This window comes from Bos indicus x Bos taurus, chromosome 21, assembly GCF_003369695.1.
Source record: "Bos indicus x Bos taurus breed Angus x Brahman F1 hybrid chromosome 21, Bos_hybrid_MaternalHap_v2.0, whole genome shotgun sequence".
NCBI lineage: Eukaryota > Metazoa > Chordata > Mammalia > Artiodactyla > Bovidae > Bos > Bos indicus x Bos taurus.
The window spans coordinates 55,950,699-55,970,403 of NC_040096.1; the positions used below are offsets into that span (position 1 = coordinate 55,950,699).

The following is a 19,705-nucleotide window of genomic DNA, read 5'->3' on the forward strand; positions in this document are numbered from 1 at the left end:
AAAAAAACGCCAGAAAGTAGTTGCTCATCTAGCCCTTGCATGAACAGGAGATAGACTTTTATTGTTTTAAGGCAGTATGATTTGGGGGTATATTTCTTATTGTAGTATAATCCAGCCTTGTCTAATACAAGCTTTGGAGATTTAGCACTGAGAAGTAGGGTGTGAGAGTTGTAACTAAAGGTACCTAAAGGGCTTCCCTGGTGGCTCAGATGGTAAAGAATCTGCCTGCAATACAAAAGACCTGGGTTCAATCCCTGGGTCAGGAAGATCCCCTGGTGAAGGGAATGGCTACCCACTCCAGTGTTCTTGCCTGGAGAATCTGATGGACAGAGGAGCCTGGAGGGCTACAATCCATGGGGTCACAAAAAGTTGGACCCAACTGAGCAACTAAGCACACACACACCAGTACCTAAAGGGTCACTTGGCTCCAGAGGCCAGAACTAAGGCCAGTGAGAAAAGCGGTTCCACTTTGGCTCATTCAGAGTTACGATTTTCTGCCCAACCTTGGAATGACCTGTGTTGGACAGTAGTGAATTGGTATCCATGGTATTCTTTGCAGAGAAACTGGGCTATCATTTTAGGGGAGACGGTGAAGGGAAGCCTGGCATGCTGCAGTCATTAGGGTCACAAAGAGTTGGACCCAACTTAGTGACTGAACAACAGGGGATAATTCACAGGTAAGGAACTGGAGATCATGACCTCTGTGGGACTTTCCGACACTGTTATCTATGTTAATCTACCAACGTCTTCCTTATATTGGTTGACCCACCATTTCCCCAGAACACTGGGCACTGTTGTGACCTCAGGGTTATTGCCATCAAAGACCATCATCTTGCCAGATGAATTCCTGGAAGCTGCAGGATCACCAGCTGCAAGAAGCACATTTTTCAAAAAAGCATTGAACCAAGAAGGGCCAGATTCTGGCTCTCTCTTGATTGTACCAGCCAGAGAAAAGCGGCAGATGGAATGTATTTTGTGCTGCAAATTTCTCCTACACTTGTCTAGCCAACCCACAGACCAGTGTGTGTAAACAGGAAGATGAGCCCTCATCTTGCTAAGCAACACTGGTGAATGAGAAAGCAATCTAATGGCTCTTGCCATCTCCAGTCGAAACCAGATGGACCTTTTCTTCCCGCCCCCGCTTCTCTTGAGAGGAAGAAGTCTTAATCTCCAGTAATACCTTTAGTCTGTCTGAAGGATCAATTCTTCCAAAGCACTCCAGAACTCCAGGAATTTGACCCAGGAGGGATTAAGTGACTAAAATCAAATTTACTTTTGAACATGATGCATTTAATCCTGTGATAAACACACAGCCCGTCACTGTTGAAAAGATGCTCCAGCTTAAAAATGCTAATCACTAAATGGGGGGCTCCTCAAACAAAATTCAGACTGTGAGGATAAGGAGAGCCCCCAAGAGGTGGGTACAACAGGTGTTCCTGCTTTGGCAGTTTTCACTAGTGAGGAGAGGACAGTCTGATCCAGCTCTTTCTTACTGGATGTTGTGCTCAGTCGCTCAGTCATGTCTGACTCTTTGCAGCCCCATGGACCGTAGCCCGCCATGCTCCTCTGTCCATGGAATTTTCCAGGCAAGAATACTGGAGTGGGTTGCCATTCCCTATTCCAGGGGATCTTCCTGACCCAGGGGTTGAATCCACATCTCTTGCATCTCCTGAATTGACAAGCAGATTCTTTACCACCAGGACCACCTAGAGTAGAAGGGGGTCCTGTGTCCAAGGACAGGGAATGATAGTCTCCAAACCGCAGGGCTGAGTTGCATCCCCAGAGTCAAGGGGTGACCAAGTTAAGTCCCAGAGTGGATTTGCAACAATGTGCTGCAGTGTTTAGGACACTTCATGAATCTCTAGAGGACAGAGAAAAGCCTTCATTTAAGGCTTCATCCTTCTTGGCCACTAGTGGGTAATCGAGGGCAAATTCTCTCATTGACCTGTTTGAATTTTTTCTAAGAAAGTCAATCCCTGGACCTTTCTGACTCTGTTGGGTACTTCATGGACCCTCTAGATGTCCCTGGTGTTGAAAGACCCTCCCTCCCCACGTGAACTGAAATACACTCCAACTGTGGCTGGTTAGGTTGCTTTATTTGCAGACTCAAGTTTGCTACATAAATCCACTGCATGGTCCAACACACATATACTTGGCATAAAAGAAAGGACAATACAAAAATACAACTCTTGATAATAAATGAAACTGCCTTCAGCTCATGCCAGTTTATCCCAGTGGGAATGCCCATGTTTAAGATCCAAATAGGAGGGAATTTGAAATGAGGAGGTATGGAGGCCTCAACCAGTGCCATTGCCTCTGTAAGATCCTGGGTTTTGCTTGGCTGTATGGTCATTTTTTCCACCTTCAGACCTGATCACTTCCTCCTCTATGAAGGGGAAGAGAACCTCCACAGGTTATGGAAGGGGCAGGGATTACACACAGTCAGAATCAAGTATAGACTTGGAATCCCACTTCCTTAGGGCACATCCAGCCTAGGCTATCAGCTTCTGGATGCCTCTGAAGAGAGGGTTAAGAAACTCGGGGTGGAACTATCTCTGGGAAAGGGTAAGAGAGACACAAGGAGAGACTGAAGATGTTCTCTGTGGTCCCTCTTCGGCAGATTCCAGAAATGTCCCACTGATACCAGTTTCTATCTTCCCATCCCTGGTCCCTCCCCAGGCTTGAGCCCACCAAGATCCTTGGCTGTAAGAGCTCAGATTCCAGGTCTCTGAGGGAAGTCAGAAGTGGTGCCGGTCCACTCCAGGAAATCTAAAGGGCTAGCATTTCTGAAAGGTGGGCAGGTCCCTGGAGTAGCAAGACGCTCTTCTGGTCCTTGGTGTATTCCCCAGGCAGAAGCTTCACATGACTGGGTGGGAAGCTTCAGGAGAGATGAGCCCTGTAACCAGTCTTCTAGGACAGAACAAGAGACAACATGTAGCCAGTGGGCCATCCCGTCACTCTCCAGGTGGGTGAGGGGGAACACTTGGGCAGAGGAGTGGAGATGGAGGACCAAGGAGGCAAGACAAGCCCAGGGTCTTTTCCTCTCTTTGTCACAGGGGCTACTTAAACCACAGTGGAGCTTCACCCACCCTTTGGGCTGAAAGATGCTAGAGAATTCATCTCTTGTATTTGTTTTGCTCCATCTAAGACCTTGGGGTGAATGTCATGCTCTTCTCAAAGACTGCAAGGCACTCGTCTGTGTATGTGGCAAACACTATCAGCAGTCCTATGACCTTAGTTAGCCTCAGTGTCTTGGAGCAGAGCTGTCACGGAGACCCTGGCATTTTAACCACGGACATACATACACATACAGAGTCCCAGACTTCTGGGTCTTGTATACTTTGGGGCAGATAGCAACAGAAGTTGAATTGGGAGGGATCTGTCAGGAACTCAGTTGAACACACTGCTTTAGGCCTCTGACCTGACACTTGACAGAGCCCCACGGAGCCCTAGGATTTGCTGTGCATTAGTGCTGGGACTTGGAGAATCCGCTCAAATCTCCCTGCAGGTGAAAACTGTGAGTTGCCTGGATCTGGGGTCTCTCCTCTGCTTGTCCCTCCCCCACTGTCCCTGCCACACACAATCTCATGGCCTCAACCCCTCCCCACATTCCTTCTCCCCATCCAACCTCCACGGGGTGGGGCTCAAGTGGTAAGGATGAAACACACCTTCCTGCGTTATCTTCTCAGGTAACACCAGTGCATTTGGACAAGGGTCACCTCTGGCATTGGAAGGCCCCAGCAGGTGAGCACCTGGGTACCTGCCTCCTCTCCCAGGCCCCTCTCTCCACGTCCTCACACTCTGTCCTCCCACGAGCTTCTCTAAAAACCTCCTGGAGGTGAGTCTTCTTCCCACCAGCAGCCCAGCCGATGGCAGATGACCCTCCACGTGCTGTCGGGGCTTATCCCCACACTCAGCTAGCAGCCCCGTTGGACTCGGCAGTCACACTAGGCTCCCTGGAAACCAGAGAGGTCGTGTTATGGCCCAGACCTGGGGCCCCGTGGCTCCACCCATCATCCCCTCCAGCAGCAAGAAGCAGCTGCCTTGGCCAAAAGGGCAGCAGCGATGCAGCAGGCTCAGGCCTCGCCTCGTCCTGCACGTGGGTGATGGGGTGACCAGGCTAGGACAGCCCACCTGCGGGGGACCCTCCCATTCCAGGCGGGTGGGGGGTCTGGAAGGCCGGGTGGAGCCTTGTCAGGACCTCGGGATCCTCGCTCTTCCCGGAGGCCTCGGGGGCGCCCAGCGGGTAGGCCTCCCGGGCCCGGCCGGTCCTGGCGCAGGTGAGGAAGGCCAGGCAGGCCCCGCGGAGGCGGGCCAGGTCCCTGTGCGTGGTCTCGCTGACGAAGCAGTAGAGCACGGGGTCGGCCACGCAGTTGAAGCTGGTGAGGAGCAGGGAGAAGTGGTAGGCATTGAAGATGCCCTTGGCGAAGTCGCAGCTGGACTCCCAGAGGCTGCGCACCAGCAGCAGCACGTGGTAGGGCAGGAAGCAGGCCAGGAAGATGACCACGGTGCTGAGCACTAGCCGCTGGATCTGGTCCTTGCGGCTCTTCTGGGTCCCGTGGCTGCGGCGCACGGCCCGCAGGATGCCCCGGTAGGAGGCCAGCAGCAGGCAGATGGGGAAGAGGAAGCCCACCAGGAAGCGGTAGTAGTTGATGCCGCGCTGGCGCGGCTCGAGCGGATAATGCTCGAAGCAGACGCGGTGCCGGTCGGCGTCTTCCACCACCTCCTCGTGCATGAGGAAGTAGATGCTGGTCAGCAGCTCCTTGACCCAGATGAGCGCACTGACGCCCATGGCGGCCTTCAAAGTGCGGAACTGGTGGAAGCGGAAGGGGTGGGCCACGGCCAGGTAGCGGTCGATGGAGATGCAGCAGAGGAAGCCCACGCTGATGTAGATGTTCTCGTAGAGCAGGATCCCGCACACCTGGCAGGACAGGTCGTCGTGGGACCAGTGGTCGTGCTGCAGCACGTACTGCAGCCAGAAGGGGAGGGAGCAGATGTAGAAGAGGTCGGCCACCGTCAGGTTGCACAGGTACACGCCCAGCTCGTTCCGGGCCTTGATCTGCAGGTAGCCGTAGTAGAGGGACAGGCAGTTGGCCGGAAAGCCCACCACCAGCACCATGACGTAGACCACCGGGGCCAGCGTCTGGTGGATGGTGTGGTCGATGTCACAGTTCATCGAGGTGTTGTCTGCCGTAATGTTCCCCATCTTCGGGCCTGCCGGGGCCTCACCCCCCATAAGCTCAGGAATACGCCAGTCTCTCTGTGGCCATCTTGTTTCTAGGATGTGGTTCAAGCCGCAGCGAAGGCTTGGCCTCACTGGTGATGCATAAGCCCCTGAAAGTCAAAGGCAGAAAGGCTTAGGATAATAGAAGCTAACATTTATATACCACCTACCGTGTGTCAGGCATTGCTCTAAGTGCCTCACTTAATTTTTTTCCCTAATGATTATCTTGATGCACACAGTTTTAACATCGATTCTTTTGATATTTTTTGCTTGTTCTGAAAAGGACACATTCATCCAAATTCCATTCAAGCATTTTTTTTCCCTATTAAACGGTACTTCTCTTTAAGATAGGCGATATCATCATTTCTGTGCAAAGCAAAACACAACACATACTTTGTTTAATGAGGAGCTATTTGGGCATCATATGCAGATAAAGAGCAAACCTTAGGATAGTATAACCTAGACAGCGCTTGAAATAACAGTCGTCCTACTTGAGCTTAAATAATGGTGACAGAACAAGCGTTAGCCAGGCAGAGAAAAAAGAAACTCAAGCTGACAGCTCATTCGTGTCGCTGGATCCATCGCTCATTGCAGGGCAGAAGGCAGTCGAGTGGTCGTGTTTGTGCCTTTCACATTGGTGTAGTGCCTCAAAATTTAGAAGATGACCCAGCCCACAAACTCCAACTCAACTGCACTGAATATACAGAATGCAGAGACCAAGACACCGACATGCGATTTCTGTCTCCCCATCCCCCTTCCCTGGCCTCCTGTCCCTTATTTACTTTCCTGGTCCCTTGGTCCAGCAAGCAAGGCCTGGAGCTCTTGTGAACGCCATCCCATCCCGAGCTGGCTCTCCAAGGTAAAGATCAAATTCTACCCACAAAACAGCACGGGCCCCAGACACTCTCTTCTGCCAACATTCAGCACCATGCACATTTTTCCTTCTTGCTCACAGGAATTTACCAGATCAGTCAACACTGAGGCCACAGCCCGTCCTGGGAGCTTCTTCAGACAGCACAAAAGAGACCCAACTTTGTTCACATCCTGCTGGGCAGTGACAGACTTTATTTTCTTGGGCTCCCAAATTACTACAGATGGTGACTGCAGCCATGAAATTAAAAGACGCTGGCTCCTTGGAAGAAAAGCTATGACCAGCCTAGACAGCATATTAAAAAGCAGAGACACTACTTTCTGACAAAGGTCAGTCTAGTCAAAACTGTGGTTTTTCCAGTAGTCATGTATGGTTGTGAGAGTTGAACCAAAAAGACAGCTGAGTACTGAAGAATTGAGGCTTTTGAACTGTGGTGTTGGAGGAGACTCTTGAGAGTCCCTTGGACTGCAGGGAGATCACACCAGTCAATCTGAAAGGAAATCAGTCCTGAAGAGTCATAGGAAGGACTGATGCTAAAGCTGAAGCTCCAATACTTTGGTCACCTGATGTGAAGAACTGACTCATTGGAAAAGACCCTGATGCTAGGAAAGATTGAAGGCAGGAAGAGAAGAGAATGACAGAGGATGAGATGTTTGGATGGCATCACCGATGCGAGAGACATGAGTTTGAGCAAACTCTGAGAGTTGGTGATGGACAGGGAAGCCTGGAGTACTGCAGTCCATGGGGTCACAAAGAGTCGGACACAACTGAGCAACTGAACTGAACTACTGTGCTCTGGCAAGAAAACAGGCCAAGCTTCCCACAGGGCACTGCTATTTCTCCTCCACGGAACCAGGAACCCAGTACAGAGCACAAGCTCATGAGACATGAGCACCAGGCGAGGGTCAGCAGCTCACAGGCTGTGCAAGTCTTTACCCTTCCTCAGCTTCAGTTTCCTCATCTATAAAATGGGGATAAAGACACTTGCCCTCAGGGTCAACATCAGTTCAGTTCAGTTCAGTCGCTCAGTCATGTCTGACTCTTTGCGACCCCATGAATCTCAGCACGCCAGGCCTCCCTGTCCATCACCAACTCCCGGAGTTCACCCAGACTCATGTCCATCGAGTCAGTGATGCCATCCAGCCATCTCATCCTCTGTCGTCCCCTTCTCCTCCTGCCCCCAATCCCTCCCAGCATCAGAGTCTTTTCCAATGAGTCAGCTCTTCGCATGAGGTGGCCAAAGTACTGGAGTTTCAGCTTTAGCATCATTCCTTCCAAAGAAATCCCAGAATCAGGGCCACATAAAATATGTCAAATGGCATGGCATTCTTTCTCCAGAGGCAAAGAAGCAGAATAAAAGATGATAGTCTGACTTGCAGTAGTGAACAGTTCATATTGTTGAGAATGTAATTAAGAAAATGCTATTGCTGGGCTTCCCTAGTGGTCCAGTGGTTGAGAAACTGCCTGCCAATGCATGGGGCACGAGTTCAATCCGTGGTCTGGGAAGATCCCACAGGCTGCAGGGCAACCAAGCCCCTGCGCCACAACTACTGAGCCTGTGCCCTACAGCCCATTCTCCACAACCAGAGAAGTCACCGAGGTGAGAAGCCCGTGCACCACAATGAGGAGCAGCCCCCGCTTGCTGCACCTAGAGGAAGCCCGAGCACAGCAGCGAAGACCCAGGGCAACCCCAAAACCAAAAAGTTAAAAAAGAGAATAAAAGAAAATGCTGTTGCCATATATACAAATGCATTTGAACAAGAGAGAATAAAAAATTTTTGCTGTAGGCCTACCTTACAGATTGGGCTTCCCTGGTGGCTCAGCTGGTAAAGAATCTGCCTGCAATGCGGGAGACCTGGGTTCAATCCCTGAGTTGGGAAGATCCCCTGGGAAGAAGGCTACCCATTCCAGTAGTCCGGCCTGAAGAATTCCTTGGACTGTAGAGTCCATGTGGTCACAAAGAGTCAGACATGACAAATGAGCAACTTTCACTTTTCCTTTTAGATTAATATACCATAATGAAAAGCCTGAGCAGTTCTATCGATTTAAGACTCCTGGCTCAGATGAAAAACCTCACTGTGTTTAAATCAACCTTGTTGTTGTTCATAATCATCCTCCCAAGGAGATTTTATAGACATATTTTTTTTTTCCTAATCACCTGCCCCCATGGAATGTTAATATCCTTAGATGTATAGAATATCTGTTTATGCACCATGGCCTTTTGGAGGGTGCCAAATCACTGTAATATTATCTCTAAGATTATTTTCACCCCACCCTCTGAGAATGTACGGTCTATACGGCTGCAAATTCCAAGTGAACGGAGTCTGCATTTAGTTGTAGTTTTAGCAGATCAGTCTTGCCCTTTGCTCTCTCTTCACCATACATAGTCAAGCTGGGACTCACGGACCAGGAGGGAAACCCCTGCCACAATTGACAATGTCTCATCACCCTCCCTCCTGTGGGCTCCTAACTGGCCCTGTGGGCACCAGAGCCAGGGCTCAACCTGAAAACTGACAGAGCCTGCTAGGGAGGGTCCCAGAGATATCCCAGCCCAGCAGTTCCAGTCCTGGGGCTCATGGTAAACTTGAGGGGTTCCCCTGAAATCACATGCTCCATCTTGTAAATATTTAAGTATGTGCACTTTTCCTGGAAAAGGGTCCCGTGGCTTTCATGAGTCTCTAAAACAGGCGAGAGATGGGTCCAACCCAAAGCTGCACCCTCTTACCTGGATTCCCTGTGGCTCTCCCCATGGCCAAGCCACCCCCGCTCCTGTGCTTAGTCGTGTTTGACTATTTGTGATCCCATGGACTGTAGCCCACCAGGCTTCACTGTTCTTGGGGATTCTCCAGGCAAGAACACTGGAATGGGTTGCCATGCCCTCCTCCAGGGTATCTTCCCAACCCAGGGATCGAACCCAGGTCTCCTGCATTGAAGGTGGATTCTTTACTGTCTGAGCCACCAGGGAAGATCAAGAATACTGGAGTGGGTAGCCTTTCCCTTCTCCAGGGGATCTTCTTGACCCAGGGATAGAACCCAGGTCTCCCACATTGAAGGCAGATTCTTTACCAGCTGAGCTACGAGGGAAGCCAAATCCCAGCGTTCTCATTTTTCCCTGACCATTATTCCCCGGGGCAGCCACAGTGATCTTTCCAAAATCCAAACCGCATCCTCCTCTTCCTTGTTTAAAACCCACTGAGACAGTTTCACAGTGAGTTATCACACCCCCAGAAAAACCCCCAAACTCCTACAAGGCCCAGTGTGACCCGACCCCAGCTCCTCCTACCTTCCCGCCACCAACATGTTGGCCAGCTTTCTGTGCCCTGGTCACCTGGCCTTGCTCCAGTTGCTCCAGGAGTGCCGCCCCCTGCCAACCCCTCCCCTCCACCTCCAGGTCAGGGCTTGGTTCCTTTGCCGCCAGTTTGCAGCTTAAACACCACCCCTTTGTGAGGCCCTCCCTGACCATCCCACTGGACTGGCCCCCTCCCCCAGCACCATCACTCCTTCCTATGTGCCGGCTCTGCAGAGTTTCCATCAGTATCTGAGATTTGTTTGTTTACTTGTCTGCTTGTTGCTGATCTGTCTCCTCCATGAGGATGTATTGGGTTGGCTAAAAAGTTCATTTGGTTTTTTCCATAAGATGGTACCAAAAAACCCGAATGAACTTTATGGCCAATTCAATAAATTCCAAGAGGGCCGTGTGTACCTTGAACAGTGCCTGGTACATCACAGGCACTCCTGAGGACTTCTGGAATGGATAAGTGGGTGCCACCTCCCCACCTTACAGATGAGGAAACTGAGGTTCAAAAGGGGAAGGGACGAGCCCAAAGCCAGCCTGACAAAGGAAGTATGGGCACTAGAATCCAGGTCTTCTTGTTCCAAGCCCCACCTCCCCGCCACAACCAGTCCCTATCTGAGCCTTGGCCCCAAGCTCTTAGTCCCTGAAGATGAGGACTCCGGGAGGGCCCACCTCTCCAACCTTTCCAGGATATAGGCCTGGATTTCAGTGATGGTGGTGGAGGGAGGTGCTTCTTGGTGCCATTTTCAGTTGTGGTTTAATATACATGACGGGAGCTTCCCTGGTGGCTCAGATAGTAAAGAACCTGTCTGCAATGCAGGAGACCCAGGTTCGATCCCTGGGTGGGGAAAATCCCTGGAGAAGCGAATGGCTACCCACTCCAGTATTCTTGCCTGGAGAATCCCATGAACAGAGGAGCCTGGAGGGCTACAGACCATGGGTGGCAAAGAGCTGGACATCACTGAGTGACTAATACTTTCACTTTCATACATAATATAAAATTTACCTTGTTAACATTTTTAATGTACAATTCAGTGGTAATTAAGTACACTTAAACTATCATGCAACCATAACCACCATCCACCTCCAGAACTTTTTCAGTTTCCCCAGCTGAAAATCTGTTCCCATTAAACACTAACTCCCCATCCTCCATTCACCCAGGCCATGGCAAACACCAGTCCACTGTCTGCCTCTGTGAATTTGACCACTCTAGATACCTTATGTACTTCCCTGGTGGCTCAGACAGTAAGCTGAGTGATACAGCATTTGTCTTTTTGTGTCTTATTTCACTTAGCATCATGTCGTCAAGGTGCATCCATGTTGTAGAATGTTATTAGAAGCTCCTTACTTTTTAAGGCATAATAATAGTCCATCATACATATATACTGCATTTTATTTTTCCATTTGTCAATGGACATTTGGGCGACTTCTACCTTCTGGCAATCATGAATAGCGCTGCTCTGAACATATCAGGTCAGGAAGCAACAGTTAGAACTGGACATGGAACAACAGACTGGTTTCAAATAGGAAAAGGAGTACGTCAAGGCTGTATATTGTCACCCTGCTTATTTAACTTCTATGCAGAGTACATCATGAGAAACGCTGGGCTGGAACAAGCACAAGCTGGAATCAAGATTGCCAGGAGAAATATCAATAACCTCAGATATGCAGATGACACCACCCTTATGGCAGAAAGTGAAGAGGAACTAAAAAGCTTCTTGATGAAAGTGAAAGAGGAGAGTGAAAAAGTTGGCTTAAAGCTCAACGTTCAGAAAACGAAGATCATGGCATCTGGTCCCATCACTTCATGGGAAATAGATGGGGAAACAGTGGAAACAGTGTCAGACTTTATTTTTGGGGGCTCCAAAATCACTGCAGATGGTGATTGCAGCCATGAAATTAAAAGATGCTTACTCCTTAGAAGGAAAGTTATGACTAACTTAGATAGCATATTGAAAAGCAGATATATTACCTTACCAACAAAGGTCCGTGTAGTCAAGGCTATGGTTTTTCCAGTGGACATGTATGGATGTGAGAGTTGGACTGTGAAGAAAGCTGAATGCTGAAGAATTGATGCTTTTGAACTGTGGTACTAGAGAAGACTCTTGAGAGTCCCTTGGACTGCAAGGGGATCCAACCAGTCCATCCTAAAGGAGACCAGTCCTGGGTGTTCAGTGGAAGGACTGATGCTAAAGCTGAAACTCCAATACTTTGGCCACCTCATGCGAAGAGTTGACTCATTGGAAAAGACTGATGCTGGGAGGGATTGGGGGCAGGAGGAGAAGGGGACGACAGAGGATGAGATGGCTGGATGGCATCACCGACTCGATGCACATGAGTTTGGGTGAGCTCCGGGAGTTGGTGATGGACAGGGAGGCCTGGCATGCTGTGATTCATGGGGTCGCAAAGAGTCGGCCATGACTGAGCGACTGAACTGAACTAAACATGGGTATACTACTTGAGTCGCTGCTTTCAGTTTTTTTGGGTATAGATCCAGAAGTGGAAACACTGGATCATATGGTAGTTCTATTTTTAATTTTTTGAGGAACTGCATTCTGTTTTTTCACAGTGGCTACACCATTTTACATTCCCACCAACAGTGCAAAGATGTTTTCTTTGTTTTTGCTTTTCGTGTTTTGGTTTATATGTTTTGATGGCGAGATTTGGGGCGAAGGGGAAGCTGAGGACTGTGACCTCTGAAACTTGCACAGTCCCATGAGTCAAAATTTGGCCTCACTCCTCCTCTTCTTGACAGCTCTCCTGTCCCTGAATCCCAGGCCCACACCTGAGGGTCCAAATGGTTCACGTGGCTCAAACGTGAGGAAGTCCCTGAGCGGTCCCCAGGGACACTGGCCCGGGACATCCATGTCCCTGAATTTATCTGAGGTTCTCCACAGTACACACAAAATTACCCTCAGGAAGATAAAAATTCATGCATCAGCACGGGCTTCCAGGCACCCACAAAAATGGGCAAAAGAAACCAAATGAAAACACGTCCTGTCTGGTCTCAGGAATTTGTTGAGAGTCACCTGGCCGCAGCCTACTGTTTGCAGGTGGTGAGTGTATGCATGTGTGGGACAGGCTGGGGTGACCATTGATAAGTTCCTATTTCCTAGGACAACAACAAGCAACTTCTGGCAACCAAAGTCAGAAATATTCAAGTCTGCAGAGCAAAGAAGAAACACAGACGATGCTTAAGTGAAAGCACCTCCTATGTCCACTTTGGAGCCAAAAGAGGTTTGGGGGGATTCTAGAGCAGTCGTTCTTAAACTCAGGTGCGCCTGAGTCACCCGGAGGATTTGTTGAAACAGATCAGAGCCCCACCTTCATAGTTCCTGACTCAGTGTGTCTGAGGCAGGACTCGAGAACCTGCAACCCACCCACCAGATGATGCTGGTGCCGCAGGGCCACGGACCACACTCTGAGAAGCAAAGCATCCACGGGTCTAGAGGCTCTGGGGTTTCACTCCTGGCCGAGTGTCATCCATGAGTTCCCAGGTCAAAGGACAGAACAGCTGGAAGGGGAACTTAAGACCCAGCAGAACTCGATGGGCAGAACCAGAATGCAGCCCTTGGGAGGTCAGCAGCCTGACTCAGGCTCTCAAGACAAGTGAGTGCGTCTCTTTGGTACTCACACTTGGTATTTGCCAGATCTCCCACAGTTGACACAGCATTTCACATCTGCCCTCCTGTCCCATCTTTACAACAGCCCTACTGTCCCCCCATTTTAGGGATGAGGAAACTGAGGCCCAGAGGGATACAGTGGCTTGTCCAACAGTCTGGTACCTCCTGGTTTCATTCCACAAGTATCTCTGGAGCATCGGTTCACAGCCCCAGACTGGACATGGGGGACTTAGAGATAAAGAAGAAGAAATGGCTCCCACCCTCAGGGAGCCTCTGATCTTGAAAGGCAGGAACAAGTCAGCACCACTCAAGGTCACGTGTGGCGGGAAATGGGGGCATCCCTCCCACTCACATTTAAAGCTGACTTGTTCTTTTCACCACACACACACTCACACACACACACACACACACACACACTGCACCTCCTCCATGGTTTTGACCCCCCAACACTGATGACTCCCAGATGTCCTCCCCACCCCGAGGGGGAAGGCTTACAGAACCAGCTTCCTCCTGCCACACAGGGCATGCTCAGTGAGGCCGCCCTGCTCCCACTGTTTCTTCCACCAGTCTGTTCTTGGAGGTAGCATCTCCACCTGCCCAGGCTCTTGTGTTGGATGGCTGTGTGGGTTGGTTGATCTTTATCTTCATCCACAGCATCCACTCAATCAGTCAGTTCTACCATTTCCAAATCTTAAATATTTCCCACATCCGTCTCCTCCTCTTTAGCTCCCTCCCCAGTGCCCCAGATTGGCTTGGTCAAGGCTTCCTCCCCAGAATCAATGCATGGTCTCCTGTGGGATTCCCTGTCTCCATCTCACCATCGTCAAAGCCATCTTCTAAAACACAAATCTAAGCTAATCACTCCTGCTTCAAACCCTCCAGTGGCTCTCCAATCATCCATCCACTCACCAACCACAGCAGATACTTACTGAGTGTCTATTATACAGAAGGCACCACACTAGACACTGGCTCCTGGGGTAGCTCACATTGCTTTTAGTCTCATGGGAGAGGGGAGAAGAAAAGAGAGGATTAGCTCCTAGGGAGAGTACAAGACATTAAGTTCTGAGTTCATAGGAGGTGACTTAGCCAGAAAAGCCTTTCTAAGCAGCATGATACTCTAAGATCAGGAGAAGAGAGAGGGGCAGCCAGGGAAGAAAGGAGTTTCTGCCTGTGGAAACAATACATTCAACAGGCCAAATGCCAGATAGACAGAGAGTGAGCACCTGTAAGGAACTGAATGTGAGGAGGGTGTGACCAGAGAGGGGACAACAAGAAGCTACAGAAATGTTACCGAGTCCATACTGGCTCTGCTCGCCACACGAGAGGCCAATGAATTGGAGATGAGGTGTAGAGACAAGAAATATGACTTTATTCAGAGGCCTGGCTGACCGAGAAGATGGCAGACTAATGTCTCTAAACAACCATCTTGTCGGGGTCTGGATGCCAGTTTTTTTTTTTAATAGAACCAGAAAGAGAAGAGCTGAGGAGCTCAAGTCAAAAGGCAGAATAGAGAGGGAGAGACAGTAAGAAAGTAAAATAAAATGGGTCTTCAGTCTTGCAAAACATCTCCGGGAAGGGGTGTGTCAATCTCTTCTTTCCTGCAGCCTTCACAGGTGGGCAAGGTCAGATTATCTGTGATTATCTGTGAGCTACAGATTGCCTGTGAGCTGCAAAGGCACTCACAGTCAGGCAGAGGGACAGGGTCCTCTGAGGCAGGCCATTATGTATGATGATAATAACAAAAGCAATGAAAAGCAAGTCAAAGAAACAGTTCCATCATGGAGTCAGAATTAGCTTCTCCCTGGAGCAGGAACTGCTGACTAATTAGAAGGAGCTGAGGACAGTCAGGGACAAATCTGAGATGTATCTCAGTGCTTGGTCCTCATATTATTTGTTAAAATGGATGGATGCACGGAGAGGTAGGTGGGTTGGGTGGATGGACAGAGGAGTAGGTGGATGAGTAAGATGGGTAAATAGAAGGATAAGGGAGTAGATGGACAGATGGGTGAGTAAATGGGTGGAGAGATGGGTGGGTGCATGGATGGATGGGTAGAGGGTTTTGAGGTCAGGTGCTGGGACGGACGATGGAAATATCATTAACTCATTAATGGAAACAGAAAAGTGAGAGGGAGGAATCATTATGGCCTCCTCTTCAGCCTGTGGCATCTGTTTAAGTGACCTGAGCTGGTTGCAGAGGATCCTGCTTTGTCACCCAGGCCTCATCACAGCCAGCTCTCCCTTCTGCCACTCCCAGAGGAAAGGTACCCCTCCATGGAAATTGCATTTTTCCAGGAGTGTCCCCTCTCTACCTGTACTCCACAGAAAGCCTGCTCCCCAAAATCAAAGGCACAGTGGGTGCATGGTGTTCTGTAAATGGGAACGTGTGGCTGGGACAGATGGACCAGGCCATTCCAGGGAAGAGCCCTCCGCGTACCAGGAACATTGCTGCACATTCATTCTCTCTCTCACCAGCACCCATTTTCCAGATGAAAAAACTGAGGCTGCTCAAGATTCTAAATCCGTGGGGCCCTGCGGAGCTTGCAGGCACGAAAGCCTTTTTTTGTCTCCCTCTTTCTTGTAGGCCGGCCTCCAGCCTTCATGATCTTCCCTTAGGTCCGAAGGGCAGATTTGAACAGTTGCTAATCAAGAGAGGGGCAGCCAAGAAACCACCTGAGGCAAGATTATACGGGAGGAGAGCTCATCATCATTAGGAGACTGACCACCCAAGATGAAGTTAAGGGAGTGAAGGCAGGAGAAGGGGACAACAGAGGATGAGACGGTTGGAAGGCATCACCGGCTCAATGGACATGAGTTTGAGTAAACTCTGGGAGATGGTGCAGGACAGGAAAGCCTGGCGTGTTGCAGTCCATGGGGTTGCAGAGAGTCAGACACAACTGAGTGACTGAGCGACTGAACAAATGAACAACAACAGGCCCTGCTCATACCTAATCTTATCAGAGACCTCACCCTTGAACCACTAATGAAAAACCCTTCATCAAATCCTCTGGGGCTGCCACACATAGTTTTTCATGGTGAGAGCCCCCAGTGTCCCTCTTTGGCAAAGTAATACAGTTATCCGTTTGTGTGTTGTGGTAGTCACTCAGTCGTGTCTAACTCTTTGCGACCCCATGGACTGTAGCCCGCCAGGCTCCTCTAACTGTGGGATTTTTCAGGCAAGAATACTGGAGTGGATTGCCATTGCCTTCTCCAGGGGATCTTCCTGTCTCAGGGATCGAACCCAGGTCTCTTGCACTGCAGGCAGATGATTTACTGTCTGAGCCACCAGGGAAGCACTTTCTCCTTTTCTACTTCATCCAAAACTCTGTCTCCACGATTCAATTCAGCACCAGTGTATACAGAAGTTGAGCTTTCAGCAATAATTACGTGATGTAAGCCAGGGCTTCCCTGGTGGCTCAGTGGTAAAGAATCCACCTGCAATGCAGGACATGCAGGTTCAATCCCTGGGTCTGGAAAATACCCTGGAGGAGGAAATGGCAACCCACTCCAGGATTCTTGCCTGGAAAATGCCATGGACAGAGGAGCCTGGCGGGCTACAGTCCATGGGGTGGCAAAGAGTCAAACTCAACTTAGCAGCTAAACGACAACAAGAACAAATGATGCAAGCCAGGTTTTGAGCTCAGATTGGTCCACGCTTTCCTTTACACCGCACTTTCTGACCATCACAGTTGTTACAGAGCAACCACCCCTCACTTCCAGGCTTTGCCAGGCTCCAGTTCACCCAGATGCCACCTGGAGGCCAACAGGCTTGGGCCTGGGCTAGCTCCACCCCCGCCCCCCCCCGCCCCTCACCACACCTGGCATGCCAACCATCTTCTCACCACTCAAGGTAAAGAACCTACTGTGTGGCCAAGGCTTGGATCCCCAAGGTAGAGGGGATTGGGACAAAGAATCAAAACACAGAGCCGCTGCGTCTGCCTCACGTTACCATTCAGCTAAGAAACTGAGGGGCTTCCCTGGTGGCTCAGTGGTTAAAAACAAAAAAAACCCAGCCTGCCAATGCAGGTTCGATTCCTGGGTTGGGAAGAGTCCCTGGAGAAGGAAATGGCACCCCACTCCAGTATTCTTGCCCAGGAAATTCCACGGACAGAGGAGCCTGGTGGGCTACAGTCCACGGAGTCGCAAAAGAATCAAACACCTCTTAGTGACTAAACCACAACAAGAAACTGAGACAGTACGTGTGAAGCAACCCAAAACCTAAGAGCAAAACTTCAGACAAATGCCCATCAGCATAGAGGCCTCGGAGGACTTGAACATCCAAGAGCAGTTCAATCCCCAAAGGCAGGAAGGGCCTCTGACTCGAGCTGGGAGCCCTATGCACGTTCTAGGCCAAAAGTGCTGAGCTGGTGCATAAACGGCGGTCTAATCTGTCACCCGTCTCTTCTGAGTGGTGGCTTGATGGCACACACACAGTTACTCATGGGCTGGGCAGCTCTGCTCAGGGAGCCACCAGCACAGCGAGCTGGGGGATTTCCTGCATGCCCAGCTTCCCTTCCCTTTGGCTGGTCAAACTTCCACATGCTTTAAACACTTCCTAAAAGTGCCCTTTTCAGAGGTCGTTGATGTCTCCTTCTGGGGCAGGAGTAGAATCAGACTGCATTTTCCCCTTAGTCCCGAGCTTTTCCCTAAATAGCCTCACTCCAGCAAAAGCAAGGAGACAACCTCACTTCTAAAGCCCTCGTCACTGTTTAAATATTCAATTCCATCGGGAGCTCACAAAGCCACAGTGAGTCGGTGGGGCCGGCACTGTGAACCTATTTCACAGAACCTGAAGCCCAGAGAGGCTAACCTAGTTGCTCACGTCCATACAGTAAGTTGGGTGGATCTGAATCCAGAGCCCAGACCACTGGGCACCAACCCGCTGCCTTTGAGCTCTTTCCATCATAAATCACAGCAAGGAATGCACTTGACACATAGAGACACCAGAGACACATGGACCCAGAGCAGTACTTACCTTATCACTTGTGATGCACTCGGATCATTTCTACTCTATTTTGTTTTTCTAAGGGTCGTGAGCTGATAAATCGATTTCCTGACCTGCTCTTCTGTCAGGATCCCACCCCTGTCTGCCCAGGCTCCAGACTCCAGGAAGGGGACGGCCGCTGCTGCCAGGTGGGGAGGAGCAGACAGCGAGGCAGGGAGCCGCAGCCTCGGGAGATCTGGGTCCTCTCCGACTCTGCCGGCCCGCCTGAGCTCAGCCCGCAAATCTCCACCAGCCGGCTTCCTCCGGCGCTCGCAGAGGAAGGACCCCGCAGCCAGGACCCAAGCTCCCCCTCCCGCGATTTCCCGAAGGCCACGCCCCCGACAGGCCACGCCCCCTAGCTCAGTCTCGAAAATCCCAGCGGGAGGCTCTGCCCATTCCCGAGCTGAGGCAGGATCATGTGAACTCAGAGCTGGTGTCAGGCTGGGTGGCTGTGAGGAAAGCTCGCCCACCACAGGATGAAGGCGGCTGGACAGGCGCCCTGAGCCTGCCTTCCATACACCCCAGACATAGTGCGCGACCTTGCCGAGAACGCTAAAGCCTCCATTTGGGGCACGGACCCCAAGGACTTGTGGGGATTCAGGAGGAGCCGGGTGTGCTAATGGTACCCACCCAACCGCCTTTGAGCACCTGCAAGACACCAGGAGATTCAGGATGCTGAACCCCTGAGCCAGAGGTCTTGACTTGAGCCAGACAGGCTGACGCTCAGATAACTAGAAAGTATCACAGACCTACCTGCCAACGCAGGAGACTGGGGTTCAATCCCCGGGTTGGGAAGATCCCTTGGAGGAGGAAATGGCAACCCACTCCAGTATTCTTGCCCGGAAAATCCCATGGACAGAGGAGCCTGGTGGGCTACAGTCCATGGGGTCGCAAAGAGTCGGACACGACTGAACGATGAAACAACCACCACAGACACAAGAGGGAGAGGACAGCAGACACGGCGGAGGAAGCTGACTGTTTCCACTCCACCCCCAGCCTGTCACCCTTCAGAAGCCAGCATCTGGGTCAGTGGGGCACAACCACATGAGCAAAAAACTGGGCAGCTTATGACAAATAACACCACTGCCCGGGCCCCATCCCAGATGAATTAAATCATATTTTCTGGAGGTGAGGTACCAGCCTCGGTGTTTTTAAAAGCTCTCTGGGTGGTTCCAAGGGACAGTCAGGAAGAGAAGCTCTGAGGTGGGAGCGAGGGGGGTGGGGGTGGGGGGTAACTTGTTCTGCAGATCAACAGAAGGAGGGCATTGGAGGAAGCCTCTGGGTTGTGAATAAGGTGGACATCAATGTTTTGTTTTTGATGTTTATTTATTTGGCTGTGCTAGGCTTCCCTGGTTGCTCAGATGGTAAAGAATCCACCTGCAGTGCAGGAGACCAAGGTTCGATCCCTGGGTCGCAAAGATCCCTGGAGAAGGGAATGGCTACTCACTCCAGTATTGTTGCCTGGAGAATTCCATGGACAGAGGAGCCTGGCAGGCTACAGTCCACGGGGTCCCAAAGAGTCTGACACGACTGAGCAACTAGCACTTCACTTCAGATCTTAGCTGCAGCATTCAAGATCTTCAGTCTTCATGGTGGCATGTGGGATATTTAGTTGTGGCATGCAGAATCCAGTGCCCTGACTAGGGGTTGAACCCGGGCCCTGACTCACTGGAAAAGACCCTGATGCTTGGAAAGATTGAGGGCAGGAGGA

General features: G+C 50.6%; 1 protein-coding gene across 3 annotated transcripts in view; it reads right to left on the reverse strand.

Moving 5' to 3' along the window:
- Positions 1–2,075: 2,075 nt before the first annotated feature.
- The window catches only part of GPR68 (G protein-coupled receptor 68), a 37,694-nt gene continuing 20,064 nt past the window's right edge, over positions 2,076–19,705 (reverse strand). For 2 of the 3 annotated variants that reach the window (XM_027521496.1, XM_027521497.1), the window contains exon 2: positions 2,076–5,334. In XM_027521496.1, the coding sequence (XP_027377297.1) occupies positions 4,121–5,236 (1,116 nt within the window). In that variant the 5' untranslated portion in view covers positions 5,237–5,334 and the 3' untranslated portion in view covers positions 2,076–4,120. Of the gene's footprint in view, positions 5,335–17,985; positions 18,288–19,705 lie in introns of those variants that run through there. The other variant, XM_027521495.1, reaches the window with a different exon arrangement.